The 17171-nt window shown below is 54.0% G+C and overlaps 1 protein-coding gene across 1 annotated transcript in view; it reads left to right on the forward strand.

Annotated features, from left to right (window-relative positions):
• LOC119963598 (tenascin-X-like) overlaps positions 1-17171 on the forward strand; it is a 621159-nt gene that overhangs the window by 124460 nt on the left and 479528 nt on the right. Inside the window, exons 17-18 of the mRNA XM_038792929.1 lie at positions 4908-5047; positions 5781-5913. Coding sequence (XP_038648857.1) covers positions 4908-5047; positions 5781-5913 — 273 coding nt within the window. The remainder of the gene's footprint in view (positions 1-4907; positions 5048-5780; positions 5914-17171) is intronic.

Genomic DNA, 17171 nt, shown 5'->3' on the forward strand with positions numbered 1-17171 from the left:
TCAGCTTTATTTACGGACTACAACTGCTAGCAGTATGGCTGAGACTTGGAGTCGGAAGGCAGTCAAGTACAAATTGCTGGTTCCCTTCTAAGTCTGCGGTATCACAAAAGAATAAGACGATATTTATACATTATAGGATCAAGATAACATGAATACAGCTTGCTCAGGAATTTGATCAAAAGTAAAAAATAAGCAATATCATAAAACTGGCGTCACCTTGCTGACCTTAGAGGACTGGGGTCTCATATCATTGTCTTGTCTTTTGATCGCATGTTTAAGAAATGGAGCAAACTTGTTTAAGTATCGAAAGAGACATGTTTTTAGCTTATCTTGTGTATTTAGACGGTTCTGGGGTGTGACGACTGAGTTTTTATCCAAGTTTAGAGTCAGCAAGTTCTCGGGTCAAGTTGACCGTGGCTGCTTGTATTTGTGCCTTAGGTTATGCAAAGTCAGTTTAAATTTCATTGTCCCAAGGAACTTGACTAGTTTTCCCATCATGCCATTATTTGCTTTGCACAATACCACAAGTGCATGCTGAACTACCTGCAGGTGAACGATACGGGGGAGGTCTCAGCAGCGGTGGTCTGGGAACCACTGAAGGCGGTGGTGAGAGGGGAGCTGATCTAGATCCGGACTCACAGGGACAGGACGGGATAGGTCAGAAACGTCCGACTCGTAAGAGAGAGCCTACGAGTGGATAGGAAGTATGTGAAGACTCCAGAGCCAGGGCTGTTGAGGGAACGCCAGAGGCATCAGGTGGAATTTAGTTTGTTAACTACAGGAAAGGCAGTGGAGGAACTCAGGAAGGTGAAGGAAGCGGTGTACATGGGGAAAAGGCCAGGAGGTTGATTGCACAGCAGCTCAGACAAAGGGAGGCAGCGATTGAAATAGGGAAAGTAGTTGATGGGGATTGGAACTTAGTTGGCGACTCGGAAGGGGTGAACAAGACCTTCACGACTTTTATAGTAGTCCGTGATAAATATCAAACTAATCGGAAGGACTGAGTGGATGGTAAGGGTGGTGTAGCTCTGTTATTTAAGGATGACATCCGGGCAATAGTAAGGGATGGTTTTGGTGCAATGGAGGACAAGGTTGAATCCATTTAGGTGGAAATTTGGACTAGGAAGTTGAAAAAGTCACTGAAAGGAGAAGTCTATAGGCCACCAAATAGTAACAGTATGGTGGGGCAGGCAATAAACAAAGAAATAACTGATGCATGTAGGAATGGTACAGTCGTTATCATGGGGGATTTTAATCTATATATTGATTTGTTTAACCAGGTCGGTCAAGGCAGCCTGGAGGAGGAGTTTATAGAATATATCCGTGATAGTTTCCTAGAACATTATGTAATAGAACCTACAAGTGAACAAGCGGTCCAAGTTCTGGTCCTGTATCATGAGACAGGATTGACAAATGATCTCATGGTTACGGATCCTCTCGCAAGGAACGATAACAGTGTGGTACAATTTAAAATACAGATGGAGGGTGAGAAGGTGAAATCAAACAGTAGTGTTTTGTGCTCAAACAAAGCAGCTCAAACAAAGCAGAGAGAAGAGCTAGCTAAGGTAGACTGGGAGCAAAGACTTTATGGTGAAACAGTTGAGGAAAAGTGGAGAACCTTCCAAGCGATTATTCACAGTTTATACCCACAAAAAGGAAGGACGGCAGAAAGAGGGAAAATCGACCGTGGATATCTAAGGAAATAAGGAAAAGTATCAAATTGAAGGAAAAAGCATCCAAAGTGGCAAAGATTAGTGGGAGACTAGAGGACTGGGAAATCTTTAGGGGGCAACAGAAAGCTACTAAAAAAGCTATAAATAAGAGTAAGATAGATTGTGAGAGTGAACAGGCGCCGGAATGTGGCAACTAGGGGCTTTTCAGGTAAATATCTGTCCTGTAGAGGATGAGAAGCGTGATTTAATAATGGGAGTTGAGGAAATGGCTGAGGAACTGAACAGGTTTTTAGGGTCTGTCTTCACAGTGGAAGACACAGCATGCCAGTGACTGATAGAAATGAGGCTATGTCAGGTGAGGTCATTGAGATGATTGTTATCACGAAGGAGATAGTGGTGGGCAAGTTCATAGGGCTAAAGGTAGACAGGTCTCCTGGCCCAGATGCAATGCATCCCAGAGTGCTAAAAGAGATGGCATGGGAAAATGCAAATGCACAAGTGATAATTTACCAAAATTCACTGGACTCTGGGATTGTCCCGGCGGATTGGAAATTAGCAAACGTGACACCACTGTTTAAAAAAGGGGATAGGCAGAGAGCGGGTAATTATAGGCCAGTTTGCTTAACTTCAGTAGGAGGGAAGATGCTGGAATCTATCAGCAGAGAAGAAATAGTGAGACGTCTGGATGGAAATTGTCACATTGGGCAGATGCAGCATGGGTTCATAAAGGGCAGGTTGAACCTTACTAATTGAATGTAATTTTTTGAGGACCTTCCAAAGCGGTAGATAATGGGGAGCTAATGGATGTGGTATATCTGGATTTCAAGAAAACATTTGGTAAGGTGCCACACAAAAGTTTGCAGCATATGATGAAGATGCATGCATTAAATGTAAAGTAGTCGCAATGATAGAGGATTGGTTAATTAATAGAAAGCATAGAGTGAGGATTAATGGGTGCTTCTCTGGTTGGCAATCAGTAGCTTGTGGTTTCTCTCAGGGATCAGTGCTGGGCCCGCAATTGTTCACAATTTGCTTCAATGATTTGGAGTTGGGGACGAAGGGCAATATGTCCAGGTTTGCAGACAACACTAAGATGAGTGGTACAGCAAAAAGTGCAGGGGATACTGGAAGTCTGCAGAGGGATTTGGATGGGTTAAGTGAATGGACTAGGGTCTGGCAGATGGAATACCATGTTGACAAATGTGAGGTTGTCCACTTTGGTAGGAATCAGAGCAAACAGGATTATTAATTAAACGATAAAATATTAAAACATGCTGGTTGGGCAGGCTTGAGGGGCCATGAGGCCTACTCCTGCTCCTATTTCTTATGTTCTTATGTGCCTGTCAAGCAGGGAGGAAGTGGTCAAGTGAGGGAACCGTGGTTTACTCAAGTAGTTGAATCACTTGTCAACAGGAAGAAGGAGGCTTATGTAAAGATGAGACATGAAGGTTCAGTTAGGGCGCTCAGGAGTTACAAGTTAGCTGGGAAGGATCTAAAGAGACAGCTATGAAGAGCCAGGAGGGGACATCTTTGGCAGGTAGGATCAAGGATAACCCTAAAGCTTTCTATAGATATGTCAGGAATAAAAGAATGACTAGGATAAGAGGTGGGCCTGTCAAGGAAAGTTGTGCGTGGAGCCCAAGGAGAGAGGAGAGGTGCAGAATGAATATTTTTTATCAGTATTCACACAGGAAAAAGACAATGTTGTTTAGGAGAATAAGGTGGTACAGGCTACTAGACTTAAAGGGCTTGATGTTCATAAGGAGGAGGTGGTAGCAATTCTGGAAATTATGAAAACAGATAAAGTTCCCTGAGCTTGATGGGATTTATCTTAGAATTCTCTGTGAATTCAGGGAAGAGATTGCTGAGCCTTTGGCTTTGATCTTTATGTTATGTTTGCCTACAGGAATAGTGCCAGTAGGTTTGAGGACAGCAAATATTGTCCCCTTGTTCAAGAAGGGGAATAGAGACTACCCCGGTAACTATAGACCAGTGAGCCTTACTTCTGTTGTGGGAAATGTCTTGGAAAGTCTCAGAAGAGATAGGATTTATAATCATCTGGAAAGGAATAATTTGATAGTTACGAGTGGTGTATCACAAAGAACTGTTTTGGGGCCACTGCTGTTTGTCATTTTTATAAATGGCCTGGAGGAGGGCGTCGAAGGATGCGTGAGTAAATCTGCAGATGGCGCTAAACTCGGTGGAGTTATGGACAGTGCGGAAGGATGTTGCAAGTTACAGATGGACATAGATAAGCTGCAAAGCTGGGCTGACAGCTGGCAAATGGACTTTAATGCAGAAAAGTGTGAGGTGATTCATTTTGCAAAGAATAACAGGAAGACAGAGTACTGGGCTAATGGTAAGATTCTTGATAATGTGGATGAGCGGAGAGATCTCGGTGTCCATGCACATTGATCGCTGAAAGTTGCCACTCAGGTAGGTAGCTATTAAGAGTTTGGTATGTTAGCTTATATTGATAGGCAGATTGAGTTTTTCAGCCATGAGTTGGTGTTGCAGCTGTACATAACCCTGGTGCGTCTGCATTTGGAGTAGTGCGTGCAGTTCTGGTTGCTGCATAATAGGAAGGATATGGAAGCATTGGAAAGGGTGCAGAGGAGATTTACCAGGATGTTGCCTGGTCTGAGGGAAGATCTGACGAGGGAAGGCTGAGGGACTTGGGGCTGTTTTCGTTGGAGAGAAGAAGGTTAAGAGCTGACTTAATTGAGGCATACAAGATAAGCAGAGTATTAGATATGGTGGACAGTGAGAGCCTTTTTCTCGGATGATAATGATTAGCACATGGAGACATAGCTTTAAATTGAGTGGAGATAGATGTAGGACAGACGTCAGAGTTAGCTTCTTTACTCAGAGAATAGTAAGGGAGCGGAATGCCCTGGATGCAACAGGAGTGGACGCGCCAATATTAAGGGCATTTAAATGGTCATTGGATGAACATATGGATGATATGGGAATAGTGTAGATGGGCTTGACAGTGGTTTCACAGGTCGGCGCAACATGGAGGGCCGAAGTGCCTGTCCTGTTCTATGTTCTATGTTCTGAAATGCCTCAGGACATTTTACTGCATTAAAGGCACTGTTATAAATGCATGTTGTTTGTGATCAGTGCCAGTATCTCAAATCATTGCTCAGATGGGCTCTACTCATTTCTACTCTGTCAGATTCTGTTACCTTTCTGCTACATGTGTACATTTATGGCCTCATTCTTCTCGCACAGCGGTTGTCCAACCACCATCAAACCTACAATTATCGGACGTCACGAGGAAAGGTTTCCGGATGGACTGGGATCATGCAGCAGAGGATGTGGACAAATACAGAATCAACTGGGTTCCGTCTGGGGGAGGGGACAAAAAAGAGGTGATGAAATCCATACTTTCTGCTTCTGTGTAGCTCCAGCTGATTTTTAAATTTGCCTTGCAACATGCGAGTGTGAAGCAAAACCGCTGTCAGCCAGATCTGTATATGTATGAAAATGTTCCTCCTTTCCAGCAACGATGTTTCATTGTATCCTTGTAATCCTTTACACACTTGCTAATGAGTTGCATTCTCTGTTGGCCGTGGGGGCATGATCACACTGAAAACAGCAGGTATTTTCCATTCCCAACAGGGACAGGCAAAGACACGGGCATGACTGGAAAATTTGGAGATTGGCCAAAACTCAATTGGGTAGGATGAGCTCTTTGAACCGTAACCTGCAGAAACATCAGCACATTCTTTCTGAATGGTATTACTGTACTAGAAGGTGATCAGAAAACTGCTTTCCGCACGTACCCTATGCTCTTTAGTATTGAGATGTTGGGCCCAGTTGCCCACTCAAAGAAGAGCATTTGCATAATAAACAAAACCGTTCAAATTAGTTCATTCCTTCAATTGAATATTCTGCAGAAATACTCCACATGACCACGAGGGAATGCCACTGGGGAAGGTGGCTGCAGCCAAGGGTTGGAAAAGGATTTTAAGGTCCTTGTGGCCCCCTGAGTGATATCAAATTCAAACATCCCCATTTAATTAAGGGAATCAGTTTGCAGAAAACAAGTTGGTTTCATGCACTGAACGTATCATGACCTTCGCTTTATGCCTATTCTTCCAGATGATTATAAATGGCAATGAGACAAGCCAGGTTTTAGATAACCTGGATCCTGACACCTTATATGATGTTTCCCTTACTGCCATCTACCCAGACAAGACGGAAAGTGATGGCGTCACAGCCTCCCAGCGTACAGGTAAGTCTTCAGTATATAAAAATCTCCATTAGTCTTTTCTACCCCCTTAGCAATTATCTTCAAATATTGAAAAGAGGACAAAGTGACATGGAAAGCACATGCTGCATATTGTGATGTGCAGCAGATCACAATGACCTTCAGGATGGGGTTTGGGAACAGAATGTTCCCCTGGATTCTCTGCTTCTGCTGTAGCAAAGTGTATCTATTGGCTTCATTGGCTAGCCTGCTTGTGTCCAATATTCCTGGGCCATACAGCACCTTCAGCCAGATAAATCTATAAAACCATAGAATTCCGACAGTGTAGAAGGTGGCTATTTGGCCTTGTGTGTCTGCACCGACCCTCTGAAAGAGCAACCGAAATAGGCCCACTCCCCTGCCCAATCCCTGAAACCCCCCCTAACCGGCACATCTGGGAATATTTAGCATGACCAATCCACCTAATGTGCACATCTTTGGACTGTGGGAGGAAATCGGTTGAACCAGAGGAAACCCACAAAGACATGGAGAGAACGTACAAGTGCCACACAGACAATCTACCGAGGCAGGAATTGAACGCAGTTCTCTGGCGCTGTGAGGCAGCAGTGATAACCCAACCCCTGATTAATTTATGCCTCCCTCAACTTGCCTCCTCTTTTATTGATGGACCCGCTTCCCCAACCCCTTATCTATTCCTCACAGAAAAATGATTGGCCTCACCCCATTTCCCACATACCTGGGCGTAACTTGTCTTTACAAAGGAAATAACAATCATATTTGTATTTATCTAACATATTTTAACAGTCTCAAGTATCCTTACTGGATGACATCAGCAGATTGATAATCATTTCAGTTAAACTAGTGATGTTAGTTTTTAGAGAACTTGAAACAATATTGCCCCATCCCGTTTTGCTGAAGGTGAAAGGGGTGGCATGCGGCACAGTGGCTAGCACTGGGACTGCGGCACTGAGAAGACAGAGGGTGGTGATGGATGGAAAATTTTCAGACTGGAGACCAGTTAACAGCGGTGTACCACAGGGATCAGTGCTGGGTCCTCTGCTATTTGTGATTTTTGTCAATGGCATTGTTCGGATGCAGAGCTGGGCCGAAAAATGGCAGATGGAGTTTAACCCTGATAAGCGCGAGGTGATTCATTTTGGTGGAAAAAATTTGAATGAGGATTACAGGGTCAACGGCAGTGTTCTGAGGAATGTGGAGGAACAGAGCGATCTTGGGCTTCATGTCCACATATCTCTGAAGGTTGCCACTCAAGTGGATACAGCGTGAAGAAGGCTTATAGTGTGTTAGCGTTTATTAACGGGGGCTTGAGCAGAGGAGCCACGGGGTTATGCTGCAACTATTCCTCACCCTGCTGAGACCACATTTGGAGCATTGTGTGCAGTTCTGGTCACTTCATTACAGGAAGGATGTGGAAGCATTGGAAAGGGTGCAAAGGAGATTTACCAGGATGCTGCCTGGATTGCAGGATAGGTCTTATGAGGAAAGGTTGAGGAAGTTACAGCTTCTCTCTTCGGAGCGGAGGAGGATGAGATGCGACATAATAGAGGTTGAAAAAATGATGAGGGGGTTAGAGATTATTACCTTGGGTGGATGTAGCTGTTACAAGGGGGCATAACTATAAGGTTCAGGGTGGGAGATATAGGAGGGATGTCCGAGGTAGGTTCTTTACTCAGAGAGTGGTTAGGGTGTGGAATGGACTGCCTGCTGTGATAGTGGAGTCGGACACTTTAGGAACTTTCAAGTAGTTATTGGATAGGAACATGGAGCACACCAGAATGACATGGAGTGGGATCGCTTAATCTTGCGTTCGGACAATGCTCGGCACAACATCGAGGGCCGAAGCCCCTGTTCTCTGCTGCACTGTTCTATGTTCCATGTTCCATGAGAAGCCGGGTTCGAATCCCAGCCCTGGGTTGCTGTGCGTGTGGAGTTTGCACATTCTCCCCATGTCTGCGTGGGTTTCACCCCCCCAACCCAAAGATGTGCACGTTAGGTGGATTGGCCACGCTAAATTCCCCCTGAATTGGAAAAAAACAGTAATTGGGTGGACGAAAATTCTTTTACAAAGTCAGTAAGGTGACATGGAAAAGATAATGGCCGCGATTCTCATGAACCACGCCTGGTCGGAGAATAGCGGGCGGCGCCTTTTTTCCCGGCAACGCCGGTCCGACGCCCTCCCGCTATTCTCCCCACCGGCCAAAGGAGCGTGGTCGTGGTTCCTGCGGAAATCTTCGGAGAATCGCCCGACTGAGGACAAAAGTCGACTCTCCATCACGCCCGCTATTCTCCGGCCCGGATGGTCATTCAACGTCACGACATCTGGAAACACACCTGCTTTCAAAAGTCGCCAGCCAGTCGTGCTGGCTGACGAGGAGGTCGGAAGGTGAGCGGACCGTCTCCGCTAACTGGGGAATGCATCCCCGATAATGCTGCGGCCAGGGGAGAGGAGGAGTGAGGGACAAGTGCGGGGCAGGGGGAGTGGGGGACAAGTGCGGGGGGAGAGGAGGAGTGAGGGACAAGTGCGGGGCGGGGGGAGTGGGGGACAAGTGCGGGGGGAGAGGAGGAGTGAGGGACAAGTGCGGGGCGGGGGGAGTGGGGGACAAGTGCGGGGCGGGGGGAGTGGGGGACAAGTGCGGGGCAGGGGGAGTGGGGGACAAGTGCGGGGGGAGAGGAGGAGGATTGAGGGACAAGTGCGGGGAGGGGGGGAGTGAGGGACAAGTGCGGGGAGGGGGAGGTGAGGGACAAATGCGGGGAGGGAGGAGTGAGGGACAAGTGCGGGGGAGGAGGAGGATTGAGGGACAAGTGCGGGGCGGGGGGAGTTAGGGACAAGTGCGGGGGGCGGAGGAGGATTGAGGGACAAGTGCGGGGGGAGGGGGGAGGAGTGAGGGACAAGTCCGGGGGGGAGGAGGAGGATTGAGGGACAAGTGCAGGGGGGGAGGAGGAGGAGTGAGAGACAAGTGCGGGGGGAGGAGGAGGATGAGGGACAAGTGCGGGGGGAGGAGGAGGATTGAGGGACAAGTGCGGGGAGGGGGGAGTGAGGGACAGGTGCGGGGGGAGGAGGAGGATTGAGGGACAAGTGCGGGGTGTGGAGGAGTGAGGGACAAGTCCGGGGGGGAGGAGGAGGATTGAGGGACAAGTGCGGGGTGTGGAGGAGGATTGAGGGACAAGTGCGGGGGGAGGAGGAGGAGTGAGGGACAAGGGCAGGGGGGAGGGGGGAGGAGTGATGGACAAGTGCGGGGGAGGAGGGAGGAGTGATGGGTGATGGACAAGTGCGGGGGGAGGAGGATTGAGGGACAAGTGCGGGAGGAGGGGGAGGAGTGATGGACAAGTGCAGGGGGGAGGAGGGGAATTGAGGGACAAGTGCGGGGGGGGGGGGGAGGAGTGAGGGACAAGTGCGGGGGGAGGGGGGAGGAGTGATGGACAAGTGCAGGGGGAGGAGGGAGGAGTGAGGGACAAGTGCGGGGGAGGAGGCGGAGTGAGGGACAAGTGCGGGGGAGGAGGGAGGAGTGAGGGACAAGTGTGGGGTAGGAGGCGGAGTGAGGGACAAGTGCGGGGGGAGGAGGGAGGAGTGAGGGACAAGTGCGGGCGGGAGGAGGAGGATTGAGGGACAAGTGCGGAGGGGAGGGGGTAGGAGTGAGGGACAAGTGCGGGCGGGAGGAGGAGTATTGAGGGACAAGTGCGGGGGGGGAGGGGGAGGGTGGAGAGCGGAGGGAGAGATAGTGGAACATTGTGGGGAAGAGCGAGTATTGGGGGGGTGGTGTTGCGGCGTGAGTGGAGTTGTCAGCCGCCCTGCCATGGCAGGACGGTCACGAGGACACAGCCGCTGGTTGCCCTGTGGCTTATGGCCACAGGACATTGACGCCCCGGTGACGAGGACGTGTAGTTAACTGCCCGTAGGACGCTGAAACTGGCCAGGGGTTAGGCTGGCCGCGCGTCAGCAGTGCTTGTATCCCGTGGCAGGCGGATGCCGAGGTGTCGAATAACCTCCGCCTAACATGTTGCTGTTTCTCTGCCCCCACCCACCACCCTTCTGTAGGTGACCATAATGTTTGCGAACAGAACAGCTATGTTCAGCACAGTGGTTGGGGCCGCTGCACTGCTGGTGGAGATGGAGCAGCATCCACAGCCACATCCCGCAGTGGATGCAGGGCCAGCTGCAGGAGCGCAGGGGATGGCCGAGGAGTTGTCCGTCGTCGAGCAGCATGGGGGGGAGGAGGAGGAGCAGGAGGAGGAAAAGGAGGAGGAGGAGAAATTGATAGTGGAGCTGAGGCCCCAGAGGTGAAGACCGAGGCCCGGGGTTTACCGTCCCTGGGTCTCATTCCAGACAATGCCGGACATCACCTGCAGGAGGAGACTCCGGTTGAGCAGAGAGATGGTGAAACGTATCTGGCAACTCGTGGCGCACCTCGCCCCACGTGGAAGAGGAGGAGGACACGCGATACCGTTTGCCATCAAGGTCACGGTGGCACTTAACATTTATGCAACCGGCATCTTCCAGTCTCCGAGCGGGGACGTCTCTGGGATCTCCCAGTCATCGGTGCACAGGTGCATCCGGGATGTGACCGACGCCCTCTCTGACATCGTGGACCGCTACATCACCTTTCCCGAGGACCAAGCAAGTCAAGACTCACGAGCTTGTGAATTTGCCAACGTGGCCGGGATACCGATGGTGCAGGGGGCAATCGATTGTGTTCACGTCCCCATGCGCCCGCCTGCAGGGGACAGGGACGTGTTCACAAACAGGAGGGGGACATACTCCATGAATATCCAGGTGGTATGCGACCCCCACATGAGGATCATGAATGTCTGTGCAAGGTTCCCAGGGAGTGTGCATGACTCCTACATACTGGCGTAGTCGTTCATCCCTGTTTGAGGGACGGCCCCCCCGGCTGAGGGGCTGGTTGCTAGGCGACCGGGGTTATCTGCTGATGCCATGGCTGATGACGCCTATACGGAGGCCTCAGACCGACGCAGCGACCCTTTACAATGAGGCCCATGCAGCAACCAGGGGTGTGGTGGAGCGCTGCTTTGGATTACTGAAAATGCGATTCAGGTGCCTGGACCTCTCCGGAGGGGCCCTGCAGTACCAGCCCGACAGGGTCGCTCGCATTGTCGTGGTCTGCTGTGCGCTGCACAACATCGCGATGCAGAGGGGAGATGCCCTGCTGCAGGAGGCGGAGGGAGAAGCCACTGGCAGTGGTGCCAGCACGGAGGAGGAGGAGGAGGAGGAGGAGGAGGAGGAGGAGGAGGGGGTGGGTGGTGGAGATGCGCGCACAGCACGCAGACAGGAGCCAGGTGCTGGTAATGGCCGGGAGGCAGCACGGCGACATCGGCGAGGAAGGCGGGCAGGCGACGCCTTGGTGGCAGCCAGATTCAGGCGTCGCGCGCGACGTCCCCGCTGAACACCAACACTAACACCTGCATCGCCAGTCGTGCAGAGGGTCAACACACTACTGCCACCACCACCACAAAGCCCCCACTCTGCGTACACTGCTCCAGTTCTAAATCAGCCTTTCCACTGGGGCCAGACGGTATGGCACGACATTGATGGCTGTGTCAGCGGGTGTGATGACACAGCCATCAATGTTGAATGATGACAGCCCGCTCTGCGATGAGCTGTGAGTTCACAATCGTTAGACAAAGTCTGACTCATGGCAATAGCTGAACCATCCATGTCGGTGTTCGCTGAGTTCGTCAGGGACATTCCATCATGTGCCTGTGTGGGGTATCTGTGGGAGGGGGTGGGGGGGGAGGGACTGCACACCCGGCAGCGAAGTTTCACCGCTCGTTGACCCCAGCAAGGGCACAGGGGATGGTGGGACAGAGAGTTCGGTGTGAGGGCACAGGGGATGGTGGGGGAGGGGGCTGAGTGTGAGGGCACAGGGGATGGTGGGACAAAGGGTTGAGTGTGAGGGCACAGGGGATGATGGGGGAGGGGGCTGAGTGTGAGGGCACAGGGGATGGTGGGGGAGGGGGCTGAGTGTGAGGGCACAGGGGATGGTGGGGGAGGGGGCTGAGTGTGAGGGCACAGGGGATGGTGGGACAGAGGGTTGAGTGTGAGGGCACAGGGGATGGTGGGGGAGGGGGCTGAGTGTGAGGGCACAGGGGATGGTGGGGGAGGGGGCTGAGTGTGAGGCCGCAGGGGATGGTGGGGGAGGGGGCTGAGTGTGAGGCCGCAGGGGATGATGGGGGAGGGGGCTGAGTGTGAGGCCGCAGGGGATGGTGGGGCAGGGGGCTGAGTGTGAGGGCACAGGGGATGGTGGGGGAGGGGGTTGAGTGGGAGGGCACAGGGGATGGTGGGGGAGGGGGCTGAGTGTGAGGCCGCAGGGGATGATGGGAGAGGGGGCTGAGTGTGAGGGCACAGGGGATGGTGGGGGAGGGGGCTGAGTGTGAGGCCGCAGGGGATGGTGGGGGAGGGGGCTGAGTGTGAGGGCACAGGGGATGGTGGGGGAGGGGGCTGAGTGGGAGGGCACAGGGGATGGTAGGGGAGGGGGATGAGTGTGAAGGCACAGGGGATGGTGCAGGAGGGGGCTGAGTGTGAGGGCACAGGGGATGGTGGGGGCGGGGGCTGAGTGTGAGGGCACAGGGGATGGTGGGGGACGGGGTTGAGTGTGAGGCCGCAGGGGATGGTGGGGGAGGGGGCTGAGTGTGAGGGCGCAGGGGATGGTGGGGGAGGGGGCTGAGTGTGAGGCCGCAGGGGATGGTGGGACAGAGGGTTGAGTGTGAGGGCACAGGGGATGGTGGGGCAGGGGGCTGAGTGTGAGGGCACAGGGGATGGTGGGGCAGGGGGCTGAGTGTGAGGGCACAGGGGATGGTGGGGCAGGGGGCTGAGTGTGAGGGCACAGGGGATGGTGGGGGAGGGGGCTGAGTGTGAGGCCGCAGGGGATGGTGGGGGAGGGGGCTGAGTGTGAGGGCGCAGGGGATGGTGGGGGAGGGGGCTGAGTGTGAGGCCGCAGGGGATGGTGGGACAGAGGGTTGAGTGTGAGGGCACAGGGGATGGTGGGGCAGGGGGCTGAGTGTGAGGGCACAGGGGATGGTGGGGCAGGGGGCTGAGTGTGAGGGCACAGGGGATGGTGGGGCAGGGGGCTGAGTGTGAGGGCACAGGGGATGATGGGAGAGGGGGCTGAGTGTGAGGGCACAGGGGACGGTGGGGGAGGGGGCTGAGTGTGAGGCCGCAGGGGATGGTGGGGCAGGGGGCTGAGTGTGAGGGCACTGGGGATGGTGCGGGAGGGGGCTGAGTGTGAGGCCGCAGGGGATGGTGGGGGAGGGGGCTGAGTGTGAGGCCGCAGGGGATGGTGGGGGAGGGGGCTGAGTGTGAGGCCACAGGGGATGGTGGGGGAGGGGGTTGAGTGTGAGGGCACAGGGGATGGTGGGGCAGGGGGCTGAGTGTGAGGGCACAGGGGATGGTGGGACAGAGGGTTGAGTGTGAGGCCACAGGGGATGGTGGGGCAGGGGGCTGAGTGTGAGGGCACAGGGGATGGTGGGGGAGGGGGCTGAGTGTGAGGGCACAGGGGATGATGCGGGAGGGGGCTGAGTGTGAGGGCACAGGGGATGGTGGGGGAGGGGGCTGAGTGTGAGGGCACAGGGGATGGTGGGGGAGGGGGCTGAGTGTGAGGGCACAGGGGATGGTGGGGGAGGGGGCTGAGTGTGAGGCCGCAGGGGATGGTGGGGGAGGGGGCTGAGTGTGAGGGCACAGGGGATGGTGGGGGAGGGGGCTGAGTGGGAGGGCACAGGGGATGGTAGGGGAGGGGGATGAGTGTGAAGGCACAGGAGATGGTGGGGGAGGGGGATGAGTGTGAAGGCACAGGAGATGGTGGGTGAGGGGGCTGAGTGTGAGGGCACAGGGGATGGTGGGGCAGGGGGCTGAGTGTGAGGGCACAGGGGATGGTGGGGGAGGGGGCTGAGTGTGAGGGCACAGGGGATGGTGGGGGAGGGGGTTGAGTGTGAGGGCACAGGGGATGGTGGGGGACGGGGTTGAGTGTGAGGGCACAGGGGATGGTGGGGGAGGGGGCTGAGTGTGAGGGCACAGGGGATGGTGGGGGAGGGGGCTGAGTGTGAGGGCACAGGGGATGGTGGGGGAGGGGGCTGAGTGTGAGGGCACAGGGGATGGTGGGGGGGGGGGCTGAGTGTGAGGGCACAGGGGATGGTGGGGGACGGGGTTGAGTGTGAGGGCACAGGGGATGGTGGGGGCGGGGGCTGAGTGTGAGGGCACAGGGGATGGTGGGGGAGGGGGCTGAGTGTGAGGGCACAGGGGATGGTGGGGGAGGGGGTTGAGTGTGAGGGCACAGGGGATGGTGGGGGAGGGGGCTGAGTGTGAGGCCGCAGGGGATGGTGGGGGAGGGGGCTGAGTGTGAGGGCGCAGGGGATGGTGGGGGAGGGGGCTGAGTGTGAGGGCACAGGGGATGGTGGGGGAGGGGGCTGAGTGTGAGGGCACAGGGGATGGTGGGGCAGGGGGTTGCGTGTGAGGGCACAGGGGATGGTGGGGGAGGGGGCTGAGTGTGAGGGCACAGGGGATGGTGGGGGAGGGGGCTGAGTGTGAGGGCACAGGGGATGGTGGGGGAGGGGGCTGAGTGTGAGGGCACAGGGGATGGTGGGGGAGGGGGCTGAGTGTGAGGGCACAGGGGATGGTGGGGGAGGGGGCTGAGTGTGAGGGCACAGGGGATGGTGGGGCAGGGGGCTGAGTGTGAGGGCACAGGGGATGGTGGGGCAGGGGGTTGCGTGTGAGGGCACAGGGGATGGTGGGGGAGGGGGCTGAGGGTGAGGGCACAGGGGATGGTGGGCCAGGGGGTTGTCATGCAGGGTTGTCTCACTTGGTTCTACACCGCCAAACTCGCATTGAGCCACATCTCGACTGGCTGAGCCGCCAATGATATCGAGGGCCCTCTGCTCAAAGGTCGTGAGGGGGCGCAGATTGGTTGAACCCCCTCCGGTCTTGTTCCGCTCCCGGTTGTTGTGCGCAGATTTCTCCTGATGGGGGAGGCATGGATAGATCATTGCAATTCGGCAAGTATCAGCAGCCCGTTCAGATATTGGCGCACGTTTGGGGGAAAGCTGCAGTTAAACCATGGCATCTCTCCAGGGGTTTGCAGCGCTCATGTCGGTCAGCGAAAACTTGGTTGCACACCCTCCAATCACAATCGCCCACCTCCCCCTCCCCGTACAGCCCAGGGGCTGGTGGGTGAGTAGATACTTGGGGGGGTGGGGGGGGGGGGGGTTGTTGTGACCCGGGGGAACCCTCTTGGCACTTACCCTGGCAGCCCGGGTGAGGTCGTGCAGCTTCCTTCGGCGCTGCTCTCCAGACCGAGGGGTGTTCCCCACCGCACTTCCAGCCATGCCCACCTCATGCCAGGCACGTCGCACCTCACTGGCAGGTTGGCGATGCCCTTTCCTCGGGCATATTATGCTCCTCCACAGCATCGAGGAGGGTCTCCACATCACCCTCCGTGAAACGAGGCGTGTCCCTCCGTTGCTCCGTCATCCTCCCCCCTCAGGGTGGTGACCGGCGACCGTGCCTTTTAACGACACGGAGCGGTGTCGTTCTGGTGTCATTGGGGCGTCATTGGGGCGTCGCACTGTTCTGCCGTCATCGACGACGAATTTCCCGCGGCCGCGCTCCTAGTCCATTTTCGGACCCGGAATCGGTCGGGAACGGGGCCGTCGGGAGCCGTCGTAAAACTCCGCCGACTTTACGAGGGAACTCCCGATTTCAGCGCGTTCATGAGAATTCCGCCCAATCAACCGCAGTACACCTGCCCGTATTTTATGGAATGTTACCTTATTGACTCGCAATATTCCTCAAACTTCATTCTCCAGTGAAACACATATTTTTTTGATCTGTTTCTGCTGTTGAGTTCAGTGACCCTTTGCAGTAACTTACTTCAATCCCTTTCCCCCACCCCCAATCCTTTACCCCGACATGTGAAGCCGCTCTGCTTTATGTCAGTATCCAACATTTCAGCTTGCATCTCCTTTATTTAGCCTTGCTGTCTTGCTGATCTCTCTGTCCTTGATCAGCAGCATTATTGCAATAGAGCTTCACAAACACCGACTGAACTTTCAATGAGGTGCTTTATAGAATCCTGGACTCAACACCGTGTTCAACAATTTTACATCATTATCCAGGCCCCATTTTGGTTCCTTTCCGTTTGCAAGTTTTGATTTTAAACCTTTTTTCTCTTGTTTCTGCTTTGAGACAGCAGCTGCTCATTATTCTGTGATTCATGCCTCCTCTGGCCACATCTTGTCCCAATCCCCACATTGACAACTCTTTTGTCATTTAATTTCTCCTGCCTTCCACCCTGTGACAGACCTTCCCACTTTTTTTAATCACCTCCCATCTGCTTAAAACCTGTTGAATTCTTTTTCTCCTCATCAGGTGTTGCCAGACCAGCTGGGCATTTTCACCATTTTTTGGTTTTACATCACTTTTACCCTGGCTTTTGTGGGGCGGAAATGTTTTGTTGAATTTTCATACCATGCAACAGCAGCAATAAACCCTGTCAACCTTTCCCAAAGTTCAGTGGGACCCTCAGCCTGGGATGATCGCACAGGCTGATTATGGGTGGGGATTTCAACACGGTTATTGATCAAGGCCTGGACCGGTCATGTTCGAGAACGGGCAAGGTGCCAGCAATGGCAAAGGAGCCGAAATGGATCATGGATCCGTGGAGATTTTGGCAGCCGAGAGCCAGGGAATTTTCTTTCTTCTCCCATGTTCACAAGGTGTATTCCCGGATAGATTTCTTTGTTGTGGGCAGGGCCCTGTTGGCGAGGGTGGTGGATACGGGCTATTCGGCAATTACGACATTGGACCATGCTCCGTACTGGGTGGACCTGCAGGTCAGTATGGACAGTAAGCAGCGGCCACAGTGGAGATTGGATGTGGGGCTGCTGGCGGACGAAGTGGTCTGCGAGAGTTAGAGGAAGTGGATGCTGAACTACCTGCAGGTAAACGATACGGGGGAGGTCTCAGCAGCGGTGATCTGGGAAGCGCTGAAGGTGGTGGTGAGAAGGGAGCTGATCTAGATCCGGACTCACAGGGACAGGACGGACAGGGCAGAGACGGACCGGCTGATAAGAGAGAGCCTACGAGTGGATAGGAAATATGTGAAGGCTCCAGAGCCAGGGCTGTTGAGGGAACGCTGGAGGCTGCAGGCAGAATTTAGTTTGTTAACTACAGGAAAGGCAGTGGAGGAGCTCAGGAAGGTGAAGGAAGCGGAGTATGAGCATGGGGAAAAGGCCACGGGGAAAAGGCTCAGACA

This window comes from Scyliorhinus canicula, chromosome 3 (genome assembly GCF_902713615.1).
Source record: "Scyliorhinus canicula chromosome 3, sScyCan1.1, whole genome shotgun sequence".
NCBI lineage: Eukaryota > Metazoa > Chordata > Chondrichthyes > Carcharhiniformes > Scyliorhinidae > Scyliorhinus > Scyliorhinus canicula.